Genomic DNA, 17,814 nt, shown 5'->3' on the forward strand with positions numbered 1-17,814 from the left:
TATAAATAAAAAATTATCACAAATTGTATATACATTTTTACATCTATTATTTATTTAATGACCTTACTTTACAAAAGACAGTTTAATTTATAATTTGCAAGTATCAAGCGAAATGAGTTAACAATCAACTAAATGACAATTGTAAAAATTTCAAAAATTGAAGCTAACGCTTCCGATCTCTGGAACGATCGCTATCGCGATGCTTGTGACCGCCACGGCTGATATGGCCACCACCAACACCACCACCGCCACCGTTACTACCACTTCCTGCAGCTCCTCCTCCTCCACCACTGCTGCGATGCGATGAATAGCGATTATGGGATTTTCCAGAGTTATTTCCTGAGTTTCGATATTTGTCACTATCATTAATATTGTTGTTCCCCGTGTTACTCGATCTCTCCTTCTTCACATAGTAATCAGTGCGCTCTCGCGAGGATTTCCTGCCATATAAGATATAAATTAATAACTTTTCAATATCAATTTGCAATTACTATTTACCTTTTGCGATGCTTGCTGTGTGGCGAGCTAGATTGTGAGGGGGAGCGCGAATAGTGTCGTGATTTCTTCTTATGTTTAGGCACTGAGCGTGAACGTGATCTGGATGAGCGACTTCTGTCGCGCTCGCGATCACGTTCCCTATCGCGTTCTCTATCACGATCGCGATGCGATTTTTTGGAGCGCTCGCGACTTGGGCTGCGGCTGCGAGAACGTGACCGTGAACGTGGGGTTCGCGATTGGGTGCGTGTACGAGAGCGTGAGCGCGAATGTGAATCCTTTTTGGGAGACTTTTCCGTTGGCAGTGGCACGGCTCGTTGTATGAAGCCACCCCAGGCATTGTGTGAACCATTGTTTCGCGCTACGGTTATAGGCGCGGGCGGCGTATTTGCCTCCTTAGTTTGATTGCGTGCTTCGATGTAGCGTTTCTTAAGCTCCTCTACAGCTGCCTCCAGCTTCTCGACAACTGGCTTGGCACGTGTATACAGCTCCATTACGCGATAACAAATGTCAGTTATGTCCGCCATAGGGACAAGGAATACGCCAAACCATGGCGGACTATGCGGCAGCGGTATATTCAGCTTTCGTGCGCTTAGATAAATGCAGGCACAGGCTATGGCCTCAGGTGTGTAGCGCATAAAGACATCCGTACGCAGCGAGTCATTCATAAAGTTCCAGGACATTTGCATTAGCTGTTCGTGCTTCTCGTACTGCAGCACTTGAAGGTACATGACAATCAGCTTATGTGGATGCTTCACATGCACACAAAAGCCAAGCTCCTTAAGCACGCGTCGCTCGGCCTTGATGACTTGCGTCTTAAGATTAGTATAGTATTGGTCCAGCACCATGGGCGTTATTTCTCTGTAAGTAGAGCATTAAATGTTGTATTATTGTAAAGCCAAATATTTATTTACACTTACTTTTGAGCGCGAACTTGCTTGATATGATGGAAAACATTTATCACATCCCGTATACGACGCGGCGCTTCCTCTATTTTGGAGGCCAGGCAGATACAACTCATGGCCACAGTCTCCATATTGTGACGCACAAAGCTCTTGGAGTAGAAAAATCGCTGAAAGAGCACCTGGCCAGTAGCCATCGCCACTTGGGGCAGACGCAGCAATATACCCGCCGTTTGTATAAGCTCACAGCCAAGAATACGCAAATCCTTTTCGGTTTCGTAATCAAGTCCATCCTGGCTAGATGGTGTGACATCAATTTTTCCCTCCGGTATGAGACTGTTCTCCAAAGTCAACACAATTTTATTGAACAGCCGTGGATACATTGGCTTTGCAGCCGGAGCATCAGCATCGGCTGTGGGTCCATCGCTAGCAACAGTTGGAGTAGCAGTCGAAGCGTTTCCACTATTTATATTGTTTGAAATATTCACGTTGTTTGAATGCACAGAGCTTACTGTCAACACATTTGTTATTGTCTGCAATGTTGTTGCTGCAGATGGCGTTATTGTTGTTGTCTGCACGACGCCAGTCGTGGCGGTGATAACAGTTGCAACATCACGACTGACCATTGCCGTGTAATTCGTCTATGTTTCGACTTGAGAATAAATATAATTTAGAAATTTTTATCACAATTACCAAGTGTATGCCTACTAGAGCCTGGACAATACATCGATGCATCGACGATATATCGATGTATCAGAGAATTTTCAATCATCGATGTTGACTCCGATGTCATCGATGTTTGATTTGAAACTTCCTTACTCCTTCTTTAAAAACTATCAATATCGTGTAGTACGCAATTTCAAAATTAATTTAATTTTTTTTGTTATAACTTAAGTTTGGTTATACATTTATTGTATACAGGAAGGAGCGTGATTTAATATTGTGGTGGTGTGAAAGGCGAAAGTGAATGAAGTTATTATGAACAAATATCTTGTAGGTAAGTTACTCTGCAACGATCTTTTGGTCATAGTCTCACACCTTGTGCTTAAATGAAAAGATATATCCCTTTATTTAGTAAAGCAGGCCAATTGAATACTCTGTTAACTAAAAATGCCAAATATACTTGCAGCTTTTTTATAGCCAAAATAAGGCTAAGATGTATGCACTGCTATTAAGTAGTTGTTGTTGGCATGCTATCGATAACAGCCGCACAACACGTGCGCTATACAACTGTTGATCGAAATTTGTTTTCTTGGTTTTAAATTTAATTGTTAAAAGCATGGAGGTGGGCGAAGGTAAGTAGCTAAATATAAGCATGACAAACAATTAAATATTGTTTATACGCAGAGTTAAAAACATGGCTGCAGGATGACAGCAAGGAGTACACAGCGCGCGTGGAATTTGCGCTCAAAATCTGGCAATCCATGGATTTTGTTTACATGAACAAATATGAAATCGTATGCCAATGGCTAGCAGCGACAATAGCAAAGCGTAAGCAATATGTATTGCCAGTGCAACAACTACAACAGCTATTTAAGCTACGCGCACAGCCAGGATTAGTGAACGTCAGTGCTAAAACGGCGTTTATCGAAGCGCTACTGAAACGCATAAGCAAGAGCACCGACGATGCGGAAGAGCATCCACAGTTGCTACAGTCGCTGTTAAACTTTGAGCTGATGCAGGATGTGCTGCGTGCCAATTACATGCTGCTAATGAGCTGCTACGGCCAACTCTTCGAAAGCTACGAATATCAGTTGCTAAATGGCAAGGAGACAACACTAAGACATGCGGAAATAATGCTGCCGCTGCTGCAGCAACTGCGCGAGTGCGCTCAACGCGCGCAGCGTATCAATGCGCTGAACAAAGCCTATGCCGCGGAGGCAGTGCAGCCGCTTTGTGAGTTGGTTATAGTGCTGCGTGAGCGTCAAGGCTTTGACTGCGTGGAGCAGCTGGCAGCATTGGAGCAGCAGCTGGTGGAACAAATGCCATTCGAAGCACAGCTGCAGCGACTGGCCAAACAACCGTTACATGTGCGCCTGCTGCTGCTGGAATGCGCGCTATTGAATCGTCGCTACGATGCGCTAGCGCTGCATGAGCTGCTCACACAAGTCTGCCAGCCCGAACTGGATAATGATTTAAGCTCAAGCGCCCCAGAGTCGCTAGCGTTGCTAACGCATGCGCTGGCATCGCTGCGACTGCATAATATAGCGCTGGAAACGCGCAAAGGCGAAGCCAGCATGCTGGAGCTGCTCTCGGCGCAGCTGCTGCGTTTGGCGCGTGAGCAGCGCGAGCAGCATTTGCGTGAAGTGCTGCTGCTGCTATGCACAGCGCTGCGTTTGAATCCGCTGCTGCTCGAAGCGCATGTATATCAGTTGACTGTTTGGCTGCTGACAGCGCATAAGCGCACGCCCGAGGAGCTGCAGCTGTATGCCGAGTATTTGGTGCTGCTGCTCGACATGTTTCGACGTCTAAGTCGTGCCGAGCGTTTTGTAATGCAGCTGCTCAAGTGGCTGAAGGAGTGGCTAAGCAAATATGCGCTCAATGAAAGCAGCAGCAAGCGGAGCAAATTGGAGACAGAGCCGGAGCAAGAGCTGGACGAGAACTTTATGTATGTGCAACTAATGTATCAGGCGCATGTGACGGCAACAACGACAACGGTTAATCTATTGGACTCGAGCAGCGAACGCTTGGCGCAGCAGTGGCCCAGTAGCAGCGCAGGCGCTGCCTTTACGCGTCTGATAAGTCAACTAATGTCGAAACCTTCGCTTGTTATTTGGAAAATGTTGCTTCACAATTTAGCGGATCTGCTGCAACCGGCGGCAACAGACGACGCTACGCCGCGCGTGCTGCCCGAGAATCTGGACTTTGCGCTGGAATTTCAGGCAGCGCTGCTCTGTCAATACTTGCAGGGCACGCGTCTGGCGGAGCAGGTGGCACAGCATGGCGAGCAGCTGCAACAGCAGCTTGGACATACGGCGCAGGTGTTGCAACAATTTGCGCAACATTTGCTGGCGCGCGAGCATAATCGACGCACCATAACAGCGCTGCTCGAGTGTGTGGAACGTGCCAGCGGCTTTGAGTTGATGTTGAACTATTATTGGCCAGCGGGCTTGGCGCCGCCGACGGAGCAGCAGCAGCATCGCTTTCTGCCGCATGCCGAGTGGGATTTGATACAACAACGTGTGCATAATTTTGGCAAAAACGCTTGTCGTCTGCGATTGCAGCGCCTCGAGTTGCAGCTGTTGCAAGCGGGCTGGTTGCTGCAACCAACTCAGACAGAAGCTCAGTCCAGCTGCACTGAAGCGCTGCTGGAACTGCTGCCCGGGCCGCAGCTTGGTCGTCTGACGCGCGAGGAGAAGCAGTTGCGACTGCAGCGTCTGCAACAGCGTGGCTTGCCGCAAGTGTTGCAAGCCGGCCTCGATGGCGAGAGCGTTGAGCTGCTTACTTTGGAGCTACTGCAAGAATTTGTAGCTGCTGCCGGCTCCAAGCACATGTTGCTGGCCAAGCTGCTGAAGCAATCGACGCAGCTGCCACCGCTGGACTTGGCCAAGTTATTGTTGGCGAGCAGCGACAAAAAATCTCCGCAGCTCACCACGGCAGCCACCGATGAGCTGCTGGCAGCGCTGCAACAGCTGCCATTGCTGCAGTTGGTCAATGCGCTCAAGGCGCGACTCTGGCTGCTCCTGCTTGCCCTTCAAGTGGATCTGCAGCGCGCGCAGCTGAAGCCGCAGGCACAACAGCTGCTGGAGTTGCTCATAGGTGAGTCTAGGTCTATTTATTAAAAGTTATTTAATTCATTTGATTGAAAAAAGCTTTATTTATTTGATTGTTAATCATTTTATAATTTATTTTAAATAATACTTAATTTTAATTTACAGTACATTTTTACAATTTATTCCAATTTAATTTCATTACTTTTTAGTTATTACCAAATAATTCTATAGCAATCTAACTCTCTCTGTCTCTCTTTTTCCCTCTCCCTCTAGACATGCTACACTTTGGACAAGCGCTGCCGCTTTGCAGCTACTTGCCACAGCTGGACCAACTGCTGCAGCTTCTGCCCCTTGAGATCAGCAGTGAGAAAGAGGATGAGAATGAGACGGAGACCAACACCACCTGGCGCTTCTATGAAACCTTCTTTACGCGCTGCATACGTCGCCTGGGCGCGAATAGTGAAAACTTTCTCACCAGCTGTGTAAACTTTATGCGTGCCGAGATACAAGAGTCGCGCAGCCTGAGCTTGGAGCACTGTCGTCTGCTGCTGCTGGTAGTAGAGACGCTGGCAGCGGCGACAGGCGTGCAGGCCAGACGTAATCAGCGGCAATTGCAACCGTTTCTGGAGCTCTTCGGGCAGCTGGTGCTGCACAAGTTTCGCTCGCAGAAGAAGGCGCCCGAGGTGTACAAGGAGTTTGTGCAGCGCACGCTTAGCGGCTATACGGTGTATCTGAGCAACTGCATCAATCGCTGGAACAAGCAGCAGCAGGAAAAGGAAAAGGAGAATGTTAAGCAGCAAGAGCAGGAGAAGAACACGGAGCAGCAGCTTAAGAAAAAGGAAAAGAAAAAGGAGCACGAGCTGAAGCCGGAGCCAGTGCAGCCTATAGATGAAAATTGTAGACGCATTTGCAAGATCTACATAGGACACTCGGTGAGTAGCACTAAGATTTAGCTGCACATCCAATAAAACTAATTAATTTGACAACAATTGCAGTTAAATTATCGCAACCCACATGCCATACGCCTGTTGAATGTGGCGCTTACATATCGGCAGCTGCTGCATCTGGATCAGGATGAAATCGAGTTTGTGCTGAGCAGCTATTGGCAGCAACTAAATGCAGACATTGCCTCCGATACAGCGCTGGATATACAAAGCATTGAGCCGGCCATTAAACTGATTATAGGCTATAAAACTAATGAGGATTTCTTGCTGCTGCTGCGACGTCTGTCCACGCAGCTGGCTGAGATGGCGCGTCCTGAGACGCCGGCACAGCATACAAGCTTACAAAATGTTATAACGCTGCTGACGCTCTTTGCTAAATGCTCGCTGAGCAGCATTAAAGGCGCTGTAAGTTTACCTTGTGCTACGAGCGAGCGCGCAAGCTTCTAATCGTTTGTTCTCTCTCTCTCTCTCTCTCTCTTTGGCAGATGCTCAATGAGCAGTTTGAGCTTATAAGCGGCAACGTTGGTCTGCGCCTGCCGCCCGTGCGTGATGTCAACTATCGCAGTCATGTGCTGCGCCTGCTCGAGGCACAACGTGCGCTCGCCAGCAATCGCACTGTGCCTTTGACTGGCGAAACCTTGGACTCGCTGCTGGCCAGCATGCTGCAGCTGAACATCAAGCGTTTCATACTCGCCGGCAGCACTTGGACGGACTTTGTCGAGCTGCATGGCATGCTCTCGGAGAATTGTTTAGTGCTGTTGCGTCAGCAGAGCTCGCTAATGTTAGATCGCGCAGCGCAGCTGTCAGCGCTCATACAGGATCTGGTGCAGGGCATTGTCTGTTATCGCAGCGAACGCAATCAGGCGCAGTCTTTAAATGAAACCGAGGTCGATGGCTTGGCCGAGCTGGCGCTTAAGCTGGCCAGCTTAATGGCTGGCATTGCTGCGGGTCCACAGGCGCTGGCCTTGAAGCGTGTGGCGCCATTCTTGCTGGTGTTCACTATTAAGCAAATGGTAGCCAGCGAGCGACCCACAACGCTCTACGAAAAGATCAAGCTGCACATGGATCGCATTTGCCATGAGCTGATTGGCATCTGTGATCATCGCTCTGGTCATTTCATTCTACGCGCCAGCAGCGAAGCCGGCGCACGTCTCTATCAGAGTTTGGTCAAGGAGCACGACAAATATCACAAGTTCAAAGGCAAAGTGTAAACAACAATTATCGTTTAGGCATTATTGTTGGCATTTAGTTTTAACGATTAAATATATATTTTAATTTACATATAATTTTGTTGTGCACATCGAAAAGAGAAAATAATGAAATTAAATTGATGATTTATATGAATGCCGCGAGTTGTGAGTTAAACAGTTCAAGTTGATGCATCTATCAGTAGTATATGAGATTAACAGATGTTTGATGATGACTTAAATACATATTAGTGTATATACATTGATTGATGTGTGTTTGTACTTGTTGTGAATGGTGTTAAGTTGCTTTGGCTAAAATTAAAATAACTTTATGTTTGTATATAGTATTTCCTTAAGCCACAAACATTTGGCAGAGTTCGCACAAAGGATGCTCAGCTTCCTCCGGACGATTGCCGCTGTAAATGAAGATCACAATATGTATTGCTGAATATGAATGGAATTAAGGATTACCACTTACAACAAGGTGACACAGGTGCGACAAATAAACTGACTGCATTCAACACAAGAATAGCCACATTCTTCGCATAAATCAAAAGTGCAATTCACGCAGTTGCCACGGATAAGTGTTGGACGTTGGCAGCAAGCTGAAATGCGGCGCTCCAAAGTAGGATTGGCCACATCTGGATTCAGGTCGCGCAATATAATATTGCCATCGCCGATCAGCTGGTATTGATCGCATAGATTGAGAGTTGGAGCGGCGGGCACCGGTACGGCGCTGTCTTCAGACTCCGATCTGTTGTCCATGTTTGCAGCAGCCTTGAACAGCATCTTTGTGGTTTTTTCTAGGTAATATACATATAGACATATATTAATTAATCATTATAGTATTCCTTTTACGCACCATGTACTGCTTTCATTTTGTCTGGATCGCGTGAATTGTTTATTTTTTCATTGACCCAAACCTTAGTTTGCGTTACATTGTTGTTACTCTCATCATCTTCAGAGCGCATGCGCTTCAGGCTATTGCTACTGGACTCCATTGCAACTAGTTGGACTTACCTTAAGCGCTTTGTTGAATAGTTCTTGATTTGGTTTTTTTAATATAATTCTTCGTTGCCCGGCTGCTTTATTTATGTCACTAAAAATGGATGGTCAGGTTACAGTTGCTCATTATGGTACTGTTAGCGAATATCGGCGCGCAGCTTATTTACCAAATTGAGCAACGCACTTTAACAGTACTAGCAATTTATATACAGACTTTTCCTTTTCACCAAAAAGCGGCTTAAAGAATTTAGTTTTAGTTTTAAATAACAAATCGAAATGAACAGCAAATGAAATCGAAATGCCTCAAGCTGAAGCCACAAAAGCCGCTAAGCCTACTAAAGCAAAAAAAAAAAAAAGAATAAGAATAGTTCCAAAAGCGACGAAACGATAACAGAGCTTGCTCGATAGCTTTGGTATTTTTTGTGCGCTTAGTGTGTAGACTAACAGCTGTTAAAATAAGAGCAGCAGCAGTCAGCATTGTGTCGTGGAATTAACTAGTTTTATTTTGTCTTTTGTTTAATAGTCATAACACATTTTCACTATAAATATTGCTACAAAATTACACGTGCTTCGACATTTGTGCGTACGCTAAGCCAGCAACAGGTACCGTGACATTATTCTTTTGCGCCAGCAGCAGCAGAAGCAGCAGCTGATTAAAGAAAAAGAGACGCAGACAAAAACAACAACAACCAAATAGGCGAAGCTAGTTAAATCAAAGCCAGTGCAACACGAACATTCCAGGCAGCAGCAACATGTCCTCTGAAGCAAAAACACCAATTCTGCGTAGTTGCATCAAATTGCCTTTGGCCAACGATGAATTGCTGGAGGTTATAGCCAAGGCTAAGGATTATGCTATAATGCATGGAGCTGCTATGCGCTCAAAGATCAGCTACAGCGCGGATTCACTAAATGTGAGTACTTGTACATTTTCAAAACTAGTTTGTATTGTTTTGCTCGGTTTCTTGAATTATATGGGTCATCGAAATGAATCAATTGGTATTCGTTATGATTTAAATGACCTAATTAATTAATCGACATATGTATACTAGTGGAAAAAATGTCCCAACAGATTAAAATGACCAAAACGGCTGCAACGCTTCGTGTAATTTCACAAGCTGAACTAGAAATTTCAAAGCCAATATTTATTATTATTTTGCTTTATAGTTTGCACCATTTGTCTTGGTACCGTCATCATTTCCACGCAAAGAATTCGAAAAAGCTGTAGCCTTGCAACCAATCATAAACCGTTTGATGCACAATGTGGCGCATGATGAGGAGTTTATTACCACAACTCTGGCGGAAACAATTAAAGTGGATGAATTTACTGCAAATTTGTTTAATATTTATCGCAAAGTGTTAGCCAATGGCTTTACGCAGGTAAGCTGAAGGACATGTATTTGTTGCACACATATACACACATAAACACTTGCATACACACGCACACACATACATGCATACAAATTTGTATAAACGGCAGCTCATATCATCATTTCCTTTTTACCATCAGCAACATCTTGGCGTACAGTTATTTATAATCTATATATTTTTGCTTTACATTTTATTAATAATTTTTTGCATAAATTGCTCTTGTCGTACTTAATCTAATCGCTCATAGTACCATCATAAATCGCCTAATCTGTTGACAGAGTCAATTGATTTGCTTGCAATATAAATAAAAATATAACGGTTGCAGGCTAACGGTTAAAGGTGTCTTTGGCTAGTTAATCGCGCTCTCTCACGCTCTCGAGGTGTCTCTATTTATAGCTAGGGTTCCATTGCTTGCATACAGCTAATAATTTATTAAATATAATTTCTCTGTTGCTGCGTTGCTGTTGTTGTTTATATGTTGTTAATTTTTTTTTAGTATTAAGATAAAACAAAAATATTTTACTTACGTCATTGTTCTGAAATTCTCTGCTTTCAACGTTTTCTATATAAAATATTAAAAATATGTTATATATGTTACAATTAAATACTAAAATCAACTGCACAAAAAAAATATATATAAAAAAATCAAACCATAATTTGAAACACCAAAGCGCATTTCGTTGGGCATGCTGCGCAGCGATTTAATGCTGGAATCGGACTGCCCGGAATTATCACCTGTACTTGAACGTCCAGCAGCTGCAACTGTTGCTGCCAACGATGCTGCGATGAGCGATGATGTTGGCGCTGTGGAGCAGCAGCTGGATGCTAAACTCAACTTGGCCAATGTAAGAAAGTGCAACAAAGAGCTCAACGGCAGTGTGGGCGCCTCGACGGCCTCATCGGCATATTGCTGTTGGAAGCAAGTCGAGATCAATACGATTGCATCGGGTTTTGGCCATTTGGGACCAGCAAGCAAAACCATTCAAAGGTGCTGTCTCTCTCTCTCTCTCTCTCTATCTCTATCTTTCTATTTCTATCTTTCTTTCTTTCTATCATATGTATATTTTTCTTTAAACTTTTTAGCTTTCCCTGTCTGTCTTTAATTCTAACTTTTGTGCTGTTTTAGTTTTCGCTTGCTTACATTCGCCTTTTGACCTTTTACCCCCTTTAAGCCTTTACCCCTCAAAGTCATATACACCGAGAAAAAAAAACGCAGAACAATTTTTGAATATTTTTATTAGCTTGCCTGATTAATTTTTTTTTTATTTTTAGAGCAAAGCCTAAAATTTAAATGAAAGAAGTAAACTTATTAAATTTGAAAAGTTTAATATTGCAAATTCTTGAATTTAAAAATATTTTAGTAACAAAATTCAACAGAGAAAAAATGATTTATAAATAACATAAATTAATAACAAATTAGAAAAAAAAACCTTCGGTCTTTGTAACTTTTTCTTAATTAGGGACAGTTAATAAAATATACTAAATTTGAAATATTTTTAAATGTCAAGGTGAAAAGACTTATTTATTATTTCCTTGCTTATATCCAAACAAATAAAACATTATTATTAATAGCTTGGGCTGATGAATATTCTAAACTATTGCCAGTTCTCTACTCAGCATGATATTTAAAATAAAATACCCTAAACTAAATCGATGAATCATGAGCATGTATTATCATCTATGATATTTCTAACTGTGCTTGTGTGTATGTCTGTGCTAGAATACGTATATATCTATAATTATATATAGCTTGTGGCTTTCAATTTTATTAATTCATATGTACAGCTATTTGAAACTAAGCTATAAGCAACACCCCCTCAACCACGCCTTCTAGCCCCAGCTCGTCTCGCATGTAATTTAAGTTTGCCTGCTTTTACTTAAAACTAAAACCTGAGCTACTTTTAACGTTTATTTATTTTCCTAAAAATAAATCATATTCGTGTCTAAGCTCTATAGACAAACATACGCATACACATTACCACACACACACACACATACACATATAATTACATTTGAAACATGTGTCTATAGTTTCGGGTCACTCATATTACAGTTTGTGTTTAACCGAAAAAATAAAAACAGCTTTGTCATTCAATCAGCTGAGGCGACGCCTTATCGCCAGTTGGCGTTGCAAATAAACATGATATTCATATTTCCTACACATGTATATGTATAAATAAAAATATATATATACATGTATGTATGTATAAATGCATATGTATTTGTGTATGTTTGTACAGTGTTTACTCGTTACACGTTGAGTCTTTAGCTTCGTTTGGGGTTCAATACAAAACTACACACATACAATTGCATGTCATTTATTTATAATTAAAGCTAGGCAACAGCAGCAGCAGCAACGACGGCAGCAACAAGAACAACAACAACAACAGCAGCAGCGGCAGCAGCAACAACAATTAAAACAATAACTGCTTTTTGATAAGAACTTGCTAATGAGAAATATTTTAACTCACTCTAGTGAGTCGCTAACTTTTAATGCGCCCGCCCATAAAATATTATTGCTAATTTTATAGTCAAACAAAAATTGAGCTTAAAGCGAAGCCAAAAAACTTTTAGTTTTTAATCATTTGCCTTAAAGTTTATAACAACTTGGTATTTATTTATTTAGTTTTCCTTTTGTTTTATATTTCTTGATATTAATTTTAATGTTTAACATACAAGCTAATTAAGTTAAACCAATTAAAGAAACAAACCATCATAGGTTTCGCATACTTTTAATGCAATAAATATTTATGACAGACAGTGTAATTTTAGTATAACAGCGAACACTGAAACATTTTCAACTTCCCTTCAAATCAATCGATAAATCAACGATAACCATCATCCTTTTGCTTACGCCTTAACATGTTCTCTCACACATACACTATCGCTCGCGTAAGCGCTCTCTTTTGATCTCTCTCTCTCTCTCTCTCTCTCTCTTTTTGCTCTTTTGATATGCCACACATACACAACACTTGCAACATTTTTTATGCTAAAATTACAAAAATCTATAGTTTTAGTTGCCATATTCTTTTTTGATATTATATTGTTTTCGTTTGGTAAACATTATTGTTGATTTAGGGTTAATGTGTATAAACTATATATAATATGTATAATGATCATAATTGCAGGCTTATAGCATCGGTCTATTACGTTCTGACTATTTGGCTCACGTGTACGAGGGCTGTGCAATAAAGCAGGTTGAAATCAACACGATTGCCTCCAGTTTCGGTGGCATCGCTACACACTTGGTGCCTCTGCAAAAGTATTAAGCGCTCTTCTATTTCTCTCTCTCTCTCTCTCTCTCTCTCTCTCACTCTCTTTCTTTCTTTCTCTATCTCTCTATTTCTATTTTATATTGCACTTCTTCTAACTTTTATTATCATTTAATACTTTTCATATGCAACTCGCACTCATTTAGATATAGCAATGTTTTTGAGCTCGCATCTTGTTTGTATTTTGTATTTTGGTGTGCCCTTGCATCTTGTAATATCCATTCATTGTTGAGCGTTATTCTAATCAAAAACTAACTAAAGTATCATACTAATTCATACAAAAATATGCGCTCATTTAAATAATCTATTGATTGATGTTAAAATTGGTGTACAGCTCAAGTATCCAGTAGAATTGAATTTATAGACGCAATTTTGCTCAACTGCATACTTAAAACTAAATTTTCGCTCAGCTCTCTCATTTACATGTCTCGCACTGCTGTTGTTGACTTGTTGCTCTGTCGCTCTCTTATGCACACATACACACACACATACATGCATACGAAACTCGGCTTGTGGCTCTTTCTCTCTCACGCTCTCAGTCCAGCTAACTGCATCTACTTAACCTTTGCTCCCAGCTATTTTCTAACACTTTATTTACCTTTTTTTTTTGCCTGTCGCCCTTATTCCAACCCACCCTCCACTCTCTAACCTTTTTCTAACTACATTTGTAAAGATTTAACTTTTGGTAATTGTTTTTTTTATTAGTGTTATTTATTGCGCTCTCTCTAGTATACTACAAGCGTAACTAATTTACTCTCTCTTTTGTCTCTTTGCCATCGGAACTTACTTTTTTTTTTTTTTTATTATTCAACTATAATTCTGCAGCTTTGTGTTGACAGAGCTAGGACATGCTGAAAAGATCAAGCGCGTAAGTAAACTATAATTTTATTTAAACTTTAAAAATAAGCTTTGCATCTCAAATGAATTTTATTTATAAACTTATTCCATGCAGATGCCCAAGAATAATGCGCTGGCTGGATTATGCGACGGCATGGTCAAGGCCTGGGACATCTATGCGAAGCCGCAGGCGGTAATACTCTTCATCATCGAGGATGTCTCCTACAATATTTGCGATCAGCGTTTCCACGAGTTCTATATACGCGAGAATTATCCACATATCAAGGTGCTGCGTCGCACATTGACCGATGTCCATCGGGATGGCAAGTTGGGACAGCGCAAGGAGTTGCTGCTGTAAGTCTGACTTTAGTTTGACTTTCTCTTACCTTTGACTATCTTTATCTCACTCTTTCAGCGGCACAACTGAGGTGGCTGTCATTTATTTCCGTGCTGGCTATGAGCCGGGCCATTATCATTCGCAGAATGAATGGGATGCGCGCTATCTGATGGAATGCTCACTGGCCATCAAATGCCCATCGATCCATTATCATTTGGCGGGCACAAAGAAGGTGCAACAGGCATTGGCACAGCCAGCGGTGCTGGAGCGTTTCATCAACGATCCCGAGGAGATTAAGGCTGTTGGCAAAATCTTTACGGGCCTCTATTCACTGGATGACAATGAGGCGGGCAATGCCAGCTATGAGATGGCCCTGCGTACTCCAGAGAAATTTGTGCTCAAGCCGCAGCGTGAAGGCGGCGGCAATAACGTATACGGCGTAGACATTCCAAATGCCTTGAAGCGCATGACTCGCGTCGAGCGCTCTGCCTGGATCCTTATGGATCTCATACACCCACCGTTGTCGCAAGGCTATATGGTGCGTCCTGGCGGTGATATGCCACCGCAGATTGTGGACATGGTCTCGGAGCTGGGCATTTTTGGTGTCGTCATCGGCGATGCGGATAATATACTGCACAATTATCAGGCTGGCCATATGCTGCGCACCAAGCTATCCACTGCCAATGAAGGTGGCGTTGCCGCCGGTTTGGGCGCTCTGGACAGTCCTTACCTCATTGACAACGAGGACGAGGCCGGCTACTATTAAAGTACTTCATGTTTTTTGTATAACAATTATTTTTGCATTATATTTTTTCGTATTGCGCGTCGATTTGTGATTTGGTGCAATAAATTTAATTTTAAATAATAATATAATACTAAATAATAATGTCGGAATGTTTAATACTAAAGCAGCTAGCACCAGTTTATAGTTTAATTGTCTGCTGCTCCGCACAGCTTATTACCTCACCAGCTTACGAAAGCTGACATCCATTAAACGATCTACTAGCGTATCTATAGGATGCACTATCAGCGGTATGCTGGCCAGACCTATAAGAGTTGGCAGTGTCTTCAACACACTGGGTGGCGACTTCTGCAATAAGGCTCTGCTGGCAGCGGTAATACTAAAAGAGTTCCAAAAGAAAATAAGTCAAGCACCGCTTATTGCAGATTAAGAGAGTGAAGAGAAAGATCTTAACATAAGTCAAAGAGAGTGCTGCTAAGCCACTCACTCTTTTGCTTTAAGCTTATCAGATTTTTGATTTACCGATTTATAACCGCTCCTGGTATTATAACCGATGCCAGCATCTGCCAGGTGAACACATCAGATGCCACCAGCGCCACTTCACGATTACTGGCGCCAGACATTTCCTTGCGCAAGGACTTGTCAAAAGTATCCGTGCACACATAACCGATAGCCATGCCATAAGAAGCGGCGACAATAGACTTGGGTATGAGCGGACGAAAAGCTTCTCCCACCTCATTGCTGTAGCCTGCATAATTGATAAATTAATTACAACCAATTTTGCGAAGCTTTTTCATTCTTACCCATATAACGTATAAAGGTGTGACGATATATATCTATTTCCTTACAATCTAATTCCTTCTCCTGCTGGAGCTCCACTTTGACAGTCGGCGTCTCAACCATTCTTACTAATTGCTTATTTACAAATAAAACTTAAATTGCGTAAGTATGTTAAATTAATACCATTTAAAATGATGTGCAACGACAATTTCATTCGCTGTAGTTATAAACAGCTGTTAACTGCACTTTATAGCACCGCTGTGAGCATAACAGTATAACAGCAGCAGCTCATTTGAGTTGACGTTCATGTGAACTTGCGAACAGCTGTGTTTTAGCATTTCATGCCGCCTTGTGTGCCTGTTATTAATTTCAAATAAATAAGAATAAATGAGTGATAATATGTTGCCAGCGTTGCCTTTTCCTGTGCATCCCAAGCTGCATGACCAACAGGCGTTTGCGGCCAAAGAAGACGAAGAAGAAGAACGACGTCATATACAAAAAGTGCAAAATGCTTTTCAATACTATAGGTACTTGTAAACATGTTTGTGCATGCACATGTACATATGTATGTATATGTAAATACATACTACATGCATATGTCGCTAAGATAATAAAAATCAATTTAGTATAATTTATATTTATTTATTACAGACGCTATGCTTATCTAAGAGTAAACAAGACTGAGAATTACCTAAATAGTTTATCTAACGACGATCAGCGTTTGCTTTCCAAGTATCGCACACATTTAAATAATGTACGCAAATGCATTGACTCCAATCAGTCGGTTATATGCGAAATTCTACGCGATCGTGTGCTATATCCCACAGGCGATAATGAGTTGGAGCAGCTGGATGAGGCGCCTGAAAATGTGCGACATGGTGATATGGATCAAGTAAGTGTCGGCAAAAAGTTCACTTGTAGTAGTTAGTAGTGCAAAAAACATTGGCAAAAAAAAATAGTGCAAAAACCAAAATTTTTATCTCAGACTAATTTTCTTGTTGATGATGATGATGCTGATGTTGTTGAACCTCTAAAAATTTTAAAGGCTCAGTCCACATTGAAATTGATAGCACGTGATTGGAGCGCCGAATGTGCGCTGGAGCGTGAACAATCGTATAAGCCTATTATCGAAGCAATTGAGGATTACTACAAGCCAGAGGACTTGTAAGTAAGCTTGGACTATGCTTAAGTACATACACTAACAGTTATCTATTTTAGCGATATAAATGAGATTAAGATTTTAGTGCCTGGCGCGGGATTGGGTAGACTTACCTACGAGCTCGCCTGTCGTGGCTATGCCTGTGAGGGCAATGAGTTCTCCTACTTCATGCTAATTGCCTCGAACTTTGTGCTTAATCTTTGTGACTATGAGAATAAGCATGTACTCTATCCGTGGGTGCATCAGTATGTTAACAATATGCGACGCGTTGATCAAGTGGCTGCTGTGCATTTTCCCGATGTTTGCCCTGTACTGAATCCACCTAAGGGTAATATAGAAATGGCTGCAGGTGATTTTCTGGAGGTATATAAGACGCCCAATGCCTACAACTGTGTGGCCACTTGTTTTTTTATTGACTGCGCCAATAATGTGATTGACTTTGTGCGCACTATATACAAGTAAGCCTTAGATTTATATAAGTTTATACACTTTTTAAACTCATTATTTACTTTTGCATATAGAATCCTTGCACCTGGAGGCATTTGGGTGAACCTCGGTCCCTTGCTTTATCACTACAGCGATGTTAAGGGTCAGAATAGCATTGAGCCGAGCTATGAAGATCTCATTATCATTATGGAAAGCATTGGATTTGATATGTTAACCACGCGCACTGGCATACGTACTAAATATGCACAGAATCCGGAGTCCATGAAGCAAAGCGAATATCAAAGTCTTTTCTGGGTTTGCCGCAAGCCAAGCCACGAGAAACACCAACAGCACCAACAGGGTAAGGAGCCAGCTGATTTAATTATGCGTGATAGTAATGACGAGCACGTTGATGAAGACGTTAATTTTGAGATTGGCGTGCAATCGAAACGAACGTGATATAGTATAAACAGACAGCAGTTGTATAAACAAATGCCATGTAGACACAACCATCAGAGCTAACCCACCGTTTCGGCATATATGTGCTTTATTTTTTTATAAAAGCAGCCAATTACTTACGAATTTTGTTTAGAAATATAAATATACATTTGAAAAGCGCGCCTTATTATAGGCTGTTAAGTATACAT

General features: G+C 41.9%; 6 protein-coding genes across 11 annotated transcripts; 3 read left to right on the plus strand and 3 right to left on the minus strand.

Moving 5' to 3' along the window:
- Positions 1-64: 64 nt before the first annotated feature.
- LOC108605268 (cyclin-L1) lies at positions 65-2,101 on the minus strand. The gene is made up of 3 exons (XM_017994895.1): positions 1,416-2,101; positions 499-1,356; positions 65-440 (listed from the first exon to the last, which is right to left on the minus strand). Exons 1-3 carry the CDS (start codon positions 2,021-2,023, stop codon positions 164-166), a joined length of 1,743 nt encoding a protein of 580 aa, XP_017850384.1. The 5' UTR covers positions 2,024-2,101; the 3' UTR covers positions 65-163.
- A 418-nt stretch (positions 2,102-2,519) lies between these two features.
- On the plus strand, positions 2,520-7,300 carry LOC108605247. The gene is made up of 5 exons (XM_017994857.2): positions 2,520-2,692; positions 2,745-5,156; positions 5,384-6,042; positions 6,106-6,459; positions 6,540-7,300. Exons 1-5 carry the CDS (start codon positions 2,677-2,679, stop codon positions 7,263-7,265), a joined length of 4,167 nt encoding a protein of 1,388 aa, XP_017850346.1. The 5' UTR covers positions 2,520-2,676; the 3' UTR covers positions 7,266-7,300.
- Positions 7,301-7,362: 62 nt separating this feature from the next.
- Positions 7,363-8,554, minus strand: LOC108605290 (CG13373). 2 transcript variants are annotated; one of them, XM_017994940.2, is made up of 4 exons: positions 8,414-8,554; positions 8,262-8,340; positions 7,720-8,044; positions 7,363-7,657 (listed from the first exon to the last, which is right to left on the minus strand). In XM_017994940.2, the coding sequence occupies exons 3-4, from the start codon at positions 8,028-8,030 to the stop codon at positions 7,594-7,596; spliced, it is 375 nt and encodes a 124-aa protein (XP_017850429.1). In that variant the 5' UTR covers positions 8,031-8,044; positions 8,262-8,340; positions 8,414-8,554; the 3' UTR covers positions 7,363-7,593. The 2 variants fall into 2 exon arrangements, with proteins under 2 accessions (XP_017850429.1, XP_017850428.1); XM_017994939.2 differs by having other exon boundaries at positions 7,366-7,657; positions 8,104-8,340; positions 8,414-8,551.
- Positions 8,555-8,708: 154 nt separating this feature from the next.
- Positions 8,709-14,913, plus strand: LOC108605270 (glutathione synthetase, chloroplastic). 5 transcript variants are annotated; one of them, XM_017994899.1, is made up of 7 exons: positions 8,713-8,849; positions 8,988-9,157; positions 9,411-9,623; positions 10,286-10,602; positions 13,712-13,754; positions 13,839-14,077; positions 14,139-14,913. In XM_017994899.1, exons 2-7 carry the CDS (start codon positions 8,999-9,001, stop codon positions 14,824-14,826), a joined length of 1,659 nt encoding a protein of 552 aa, XP_017850388.1. In that variant the 5' UTR covers positions 8,713-8,849; positions 8,988-8,998; the 3' UTR covers positions 14,827-14,913. The 5 variants fall into 5 exon arrangements, with proteins under 5 accessions (XP_017850391.1, XP_017850388.1, XP_017850386.1 ...); XM_017994897.1 differs by having other exon boundaries at positions 8,713-9,157; XM_017994900.1 differs by lacking the exon at positions 10,286-10,602 and adding an exon at positions 12,743-12,876 and having other exon boundaries at positions 8,716-9,157.
- An 18-nt stretch (positions 14,914-14,931) lies between these two features.
- LOC108605291 (mitochondrial fission process protein 1) lies at positions 14,932-15,780 on the minus strand. Its single transcript, XM_017994941.2, has 3 exons — positions 15,606-15,780; positions 15,325-15,550; positions 14,932-15,181 (listed from the first exon to the last, which is right to left on the minus strand). The coding sequence occupies exons 1-3, from the start codon at positions 15,703-15,705 to the stop codon at positions 15,019-15,021; spliced, it is 489 nt and encodes a 162-aa protein (XP_017850430.1). The 5' UTR covers positions 15,706-15,780; the 3' UTR covers positions 14,932-15,018.
- A 129-nt stretch (positions 15,781-15,909) lies between these two features.
- On the plus strand, positions 15,910-17,753 carry LOC108605272 (carnosine N-methyltransferase). Its single transcript, XM_017994904.1, has 5 exons — positions 15,910-16,109; positions 16,234-16,474; positions 16,628-16,746; positions 16,801-17,199; positions 17,263-17,753. Exons 1-5 carry the CDS (start codon positions 15,970-15,972, stop codon positions 17,624-17,626), a joined length of 1,263 nt encoding a protein of 420 aa, XP_017850393.1. The 5' UTR covers positions 15,910-15,969; the 3' UTR covers positions 17,627-17,753.
- The last annotated feature ends 61 nt before the right edge of the window (positions 17,754-17,814 follow it).

This window comes from Drosophila busckii, chromosome X, assembly GCF_011750605.1.
Source record: "Drosophila busckii strain San Diego stock center, stock number 13000-0081.31 chromosome X, ASM1175060v1, whole genome shotgun sequence".
NCBI classification, from domain to species: Eukaryota; Metazoa; Arthropoda; class Insecta; order Diptera; family Drosophilidae; genus Drosophila; species Drosophila busckii.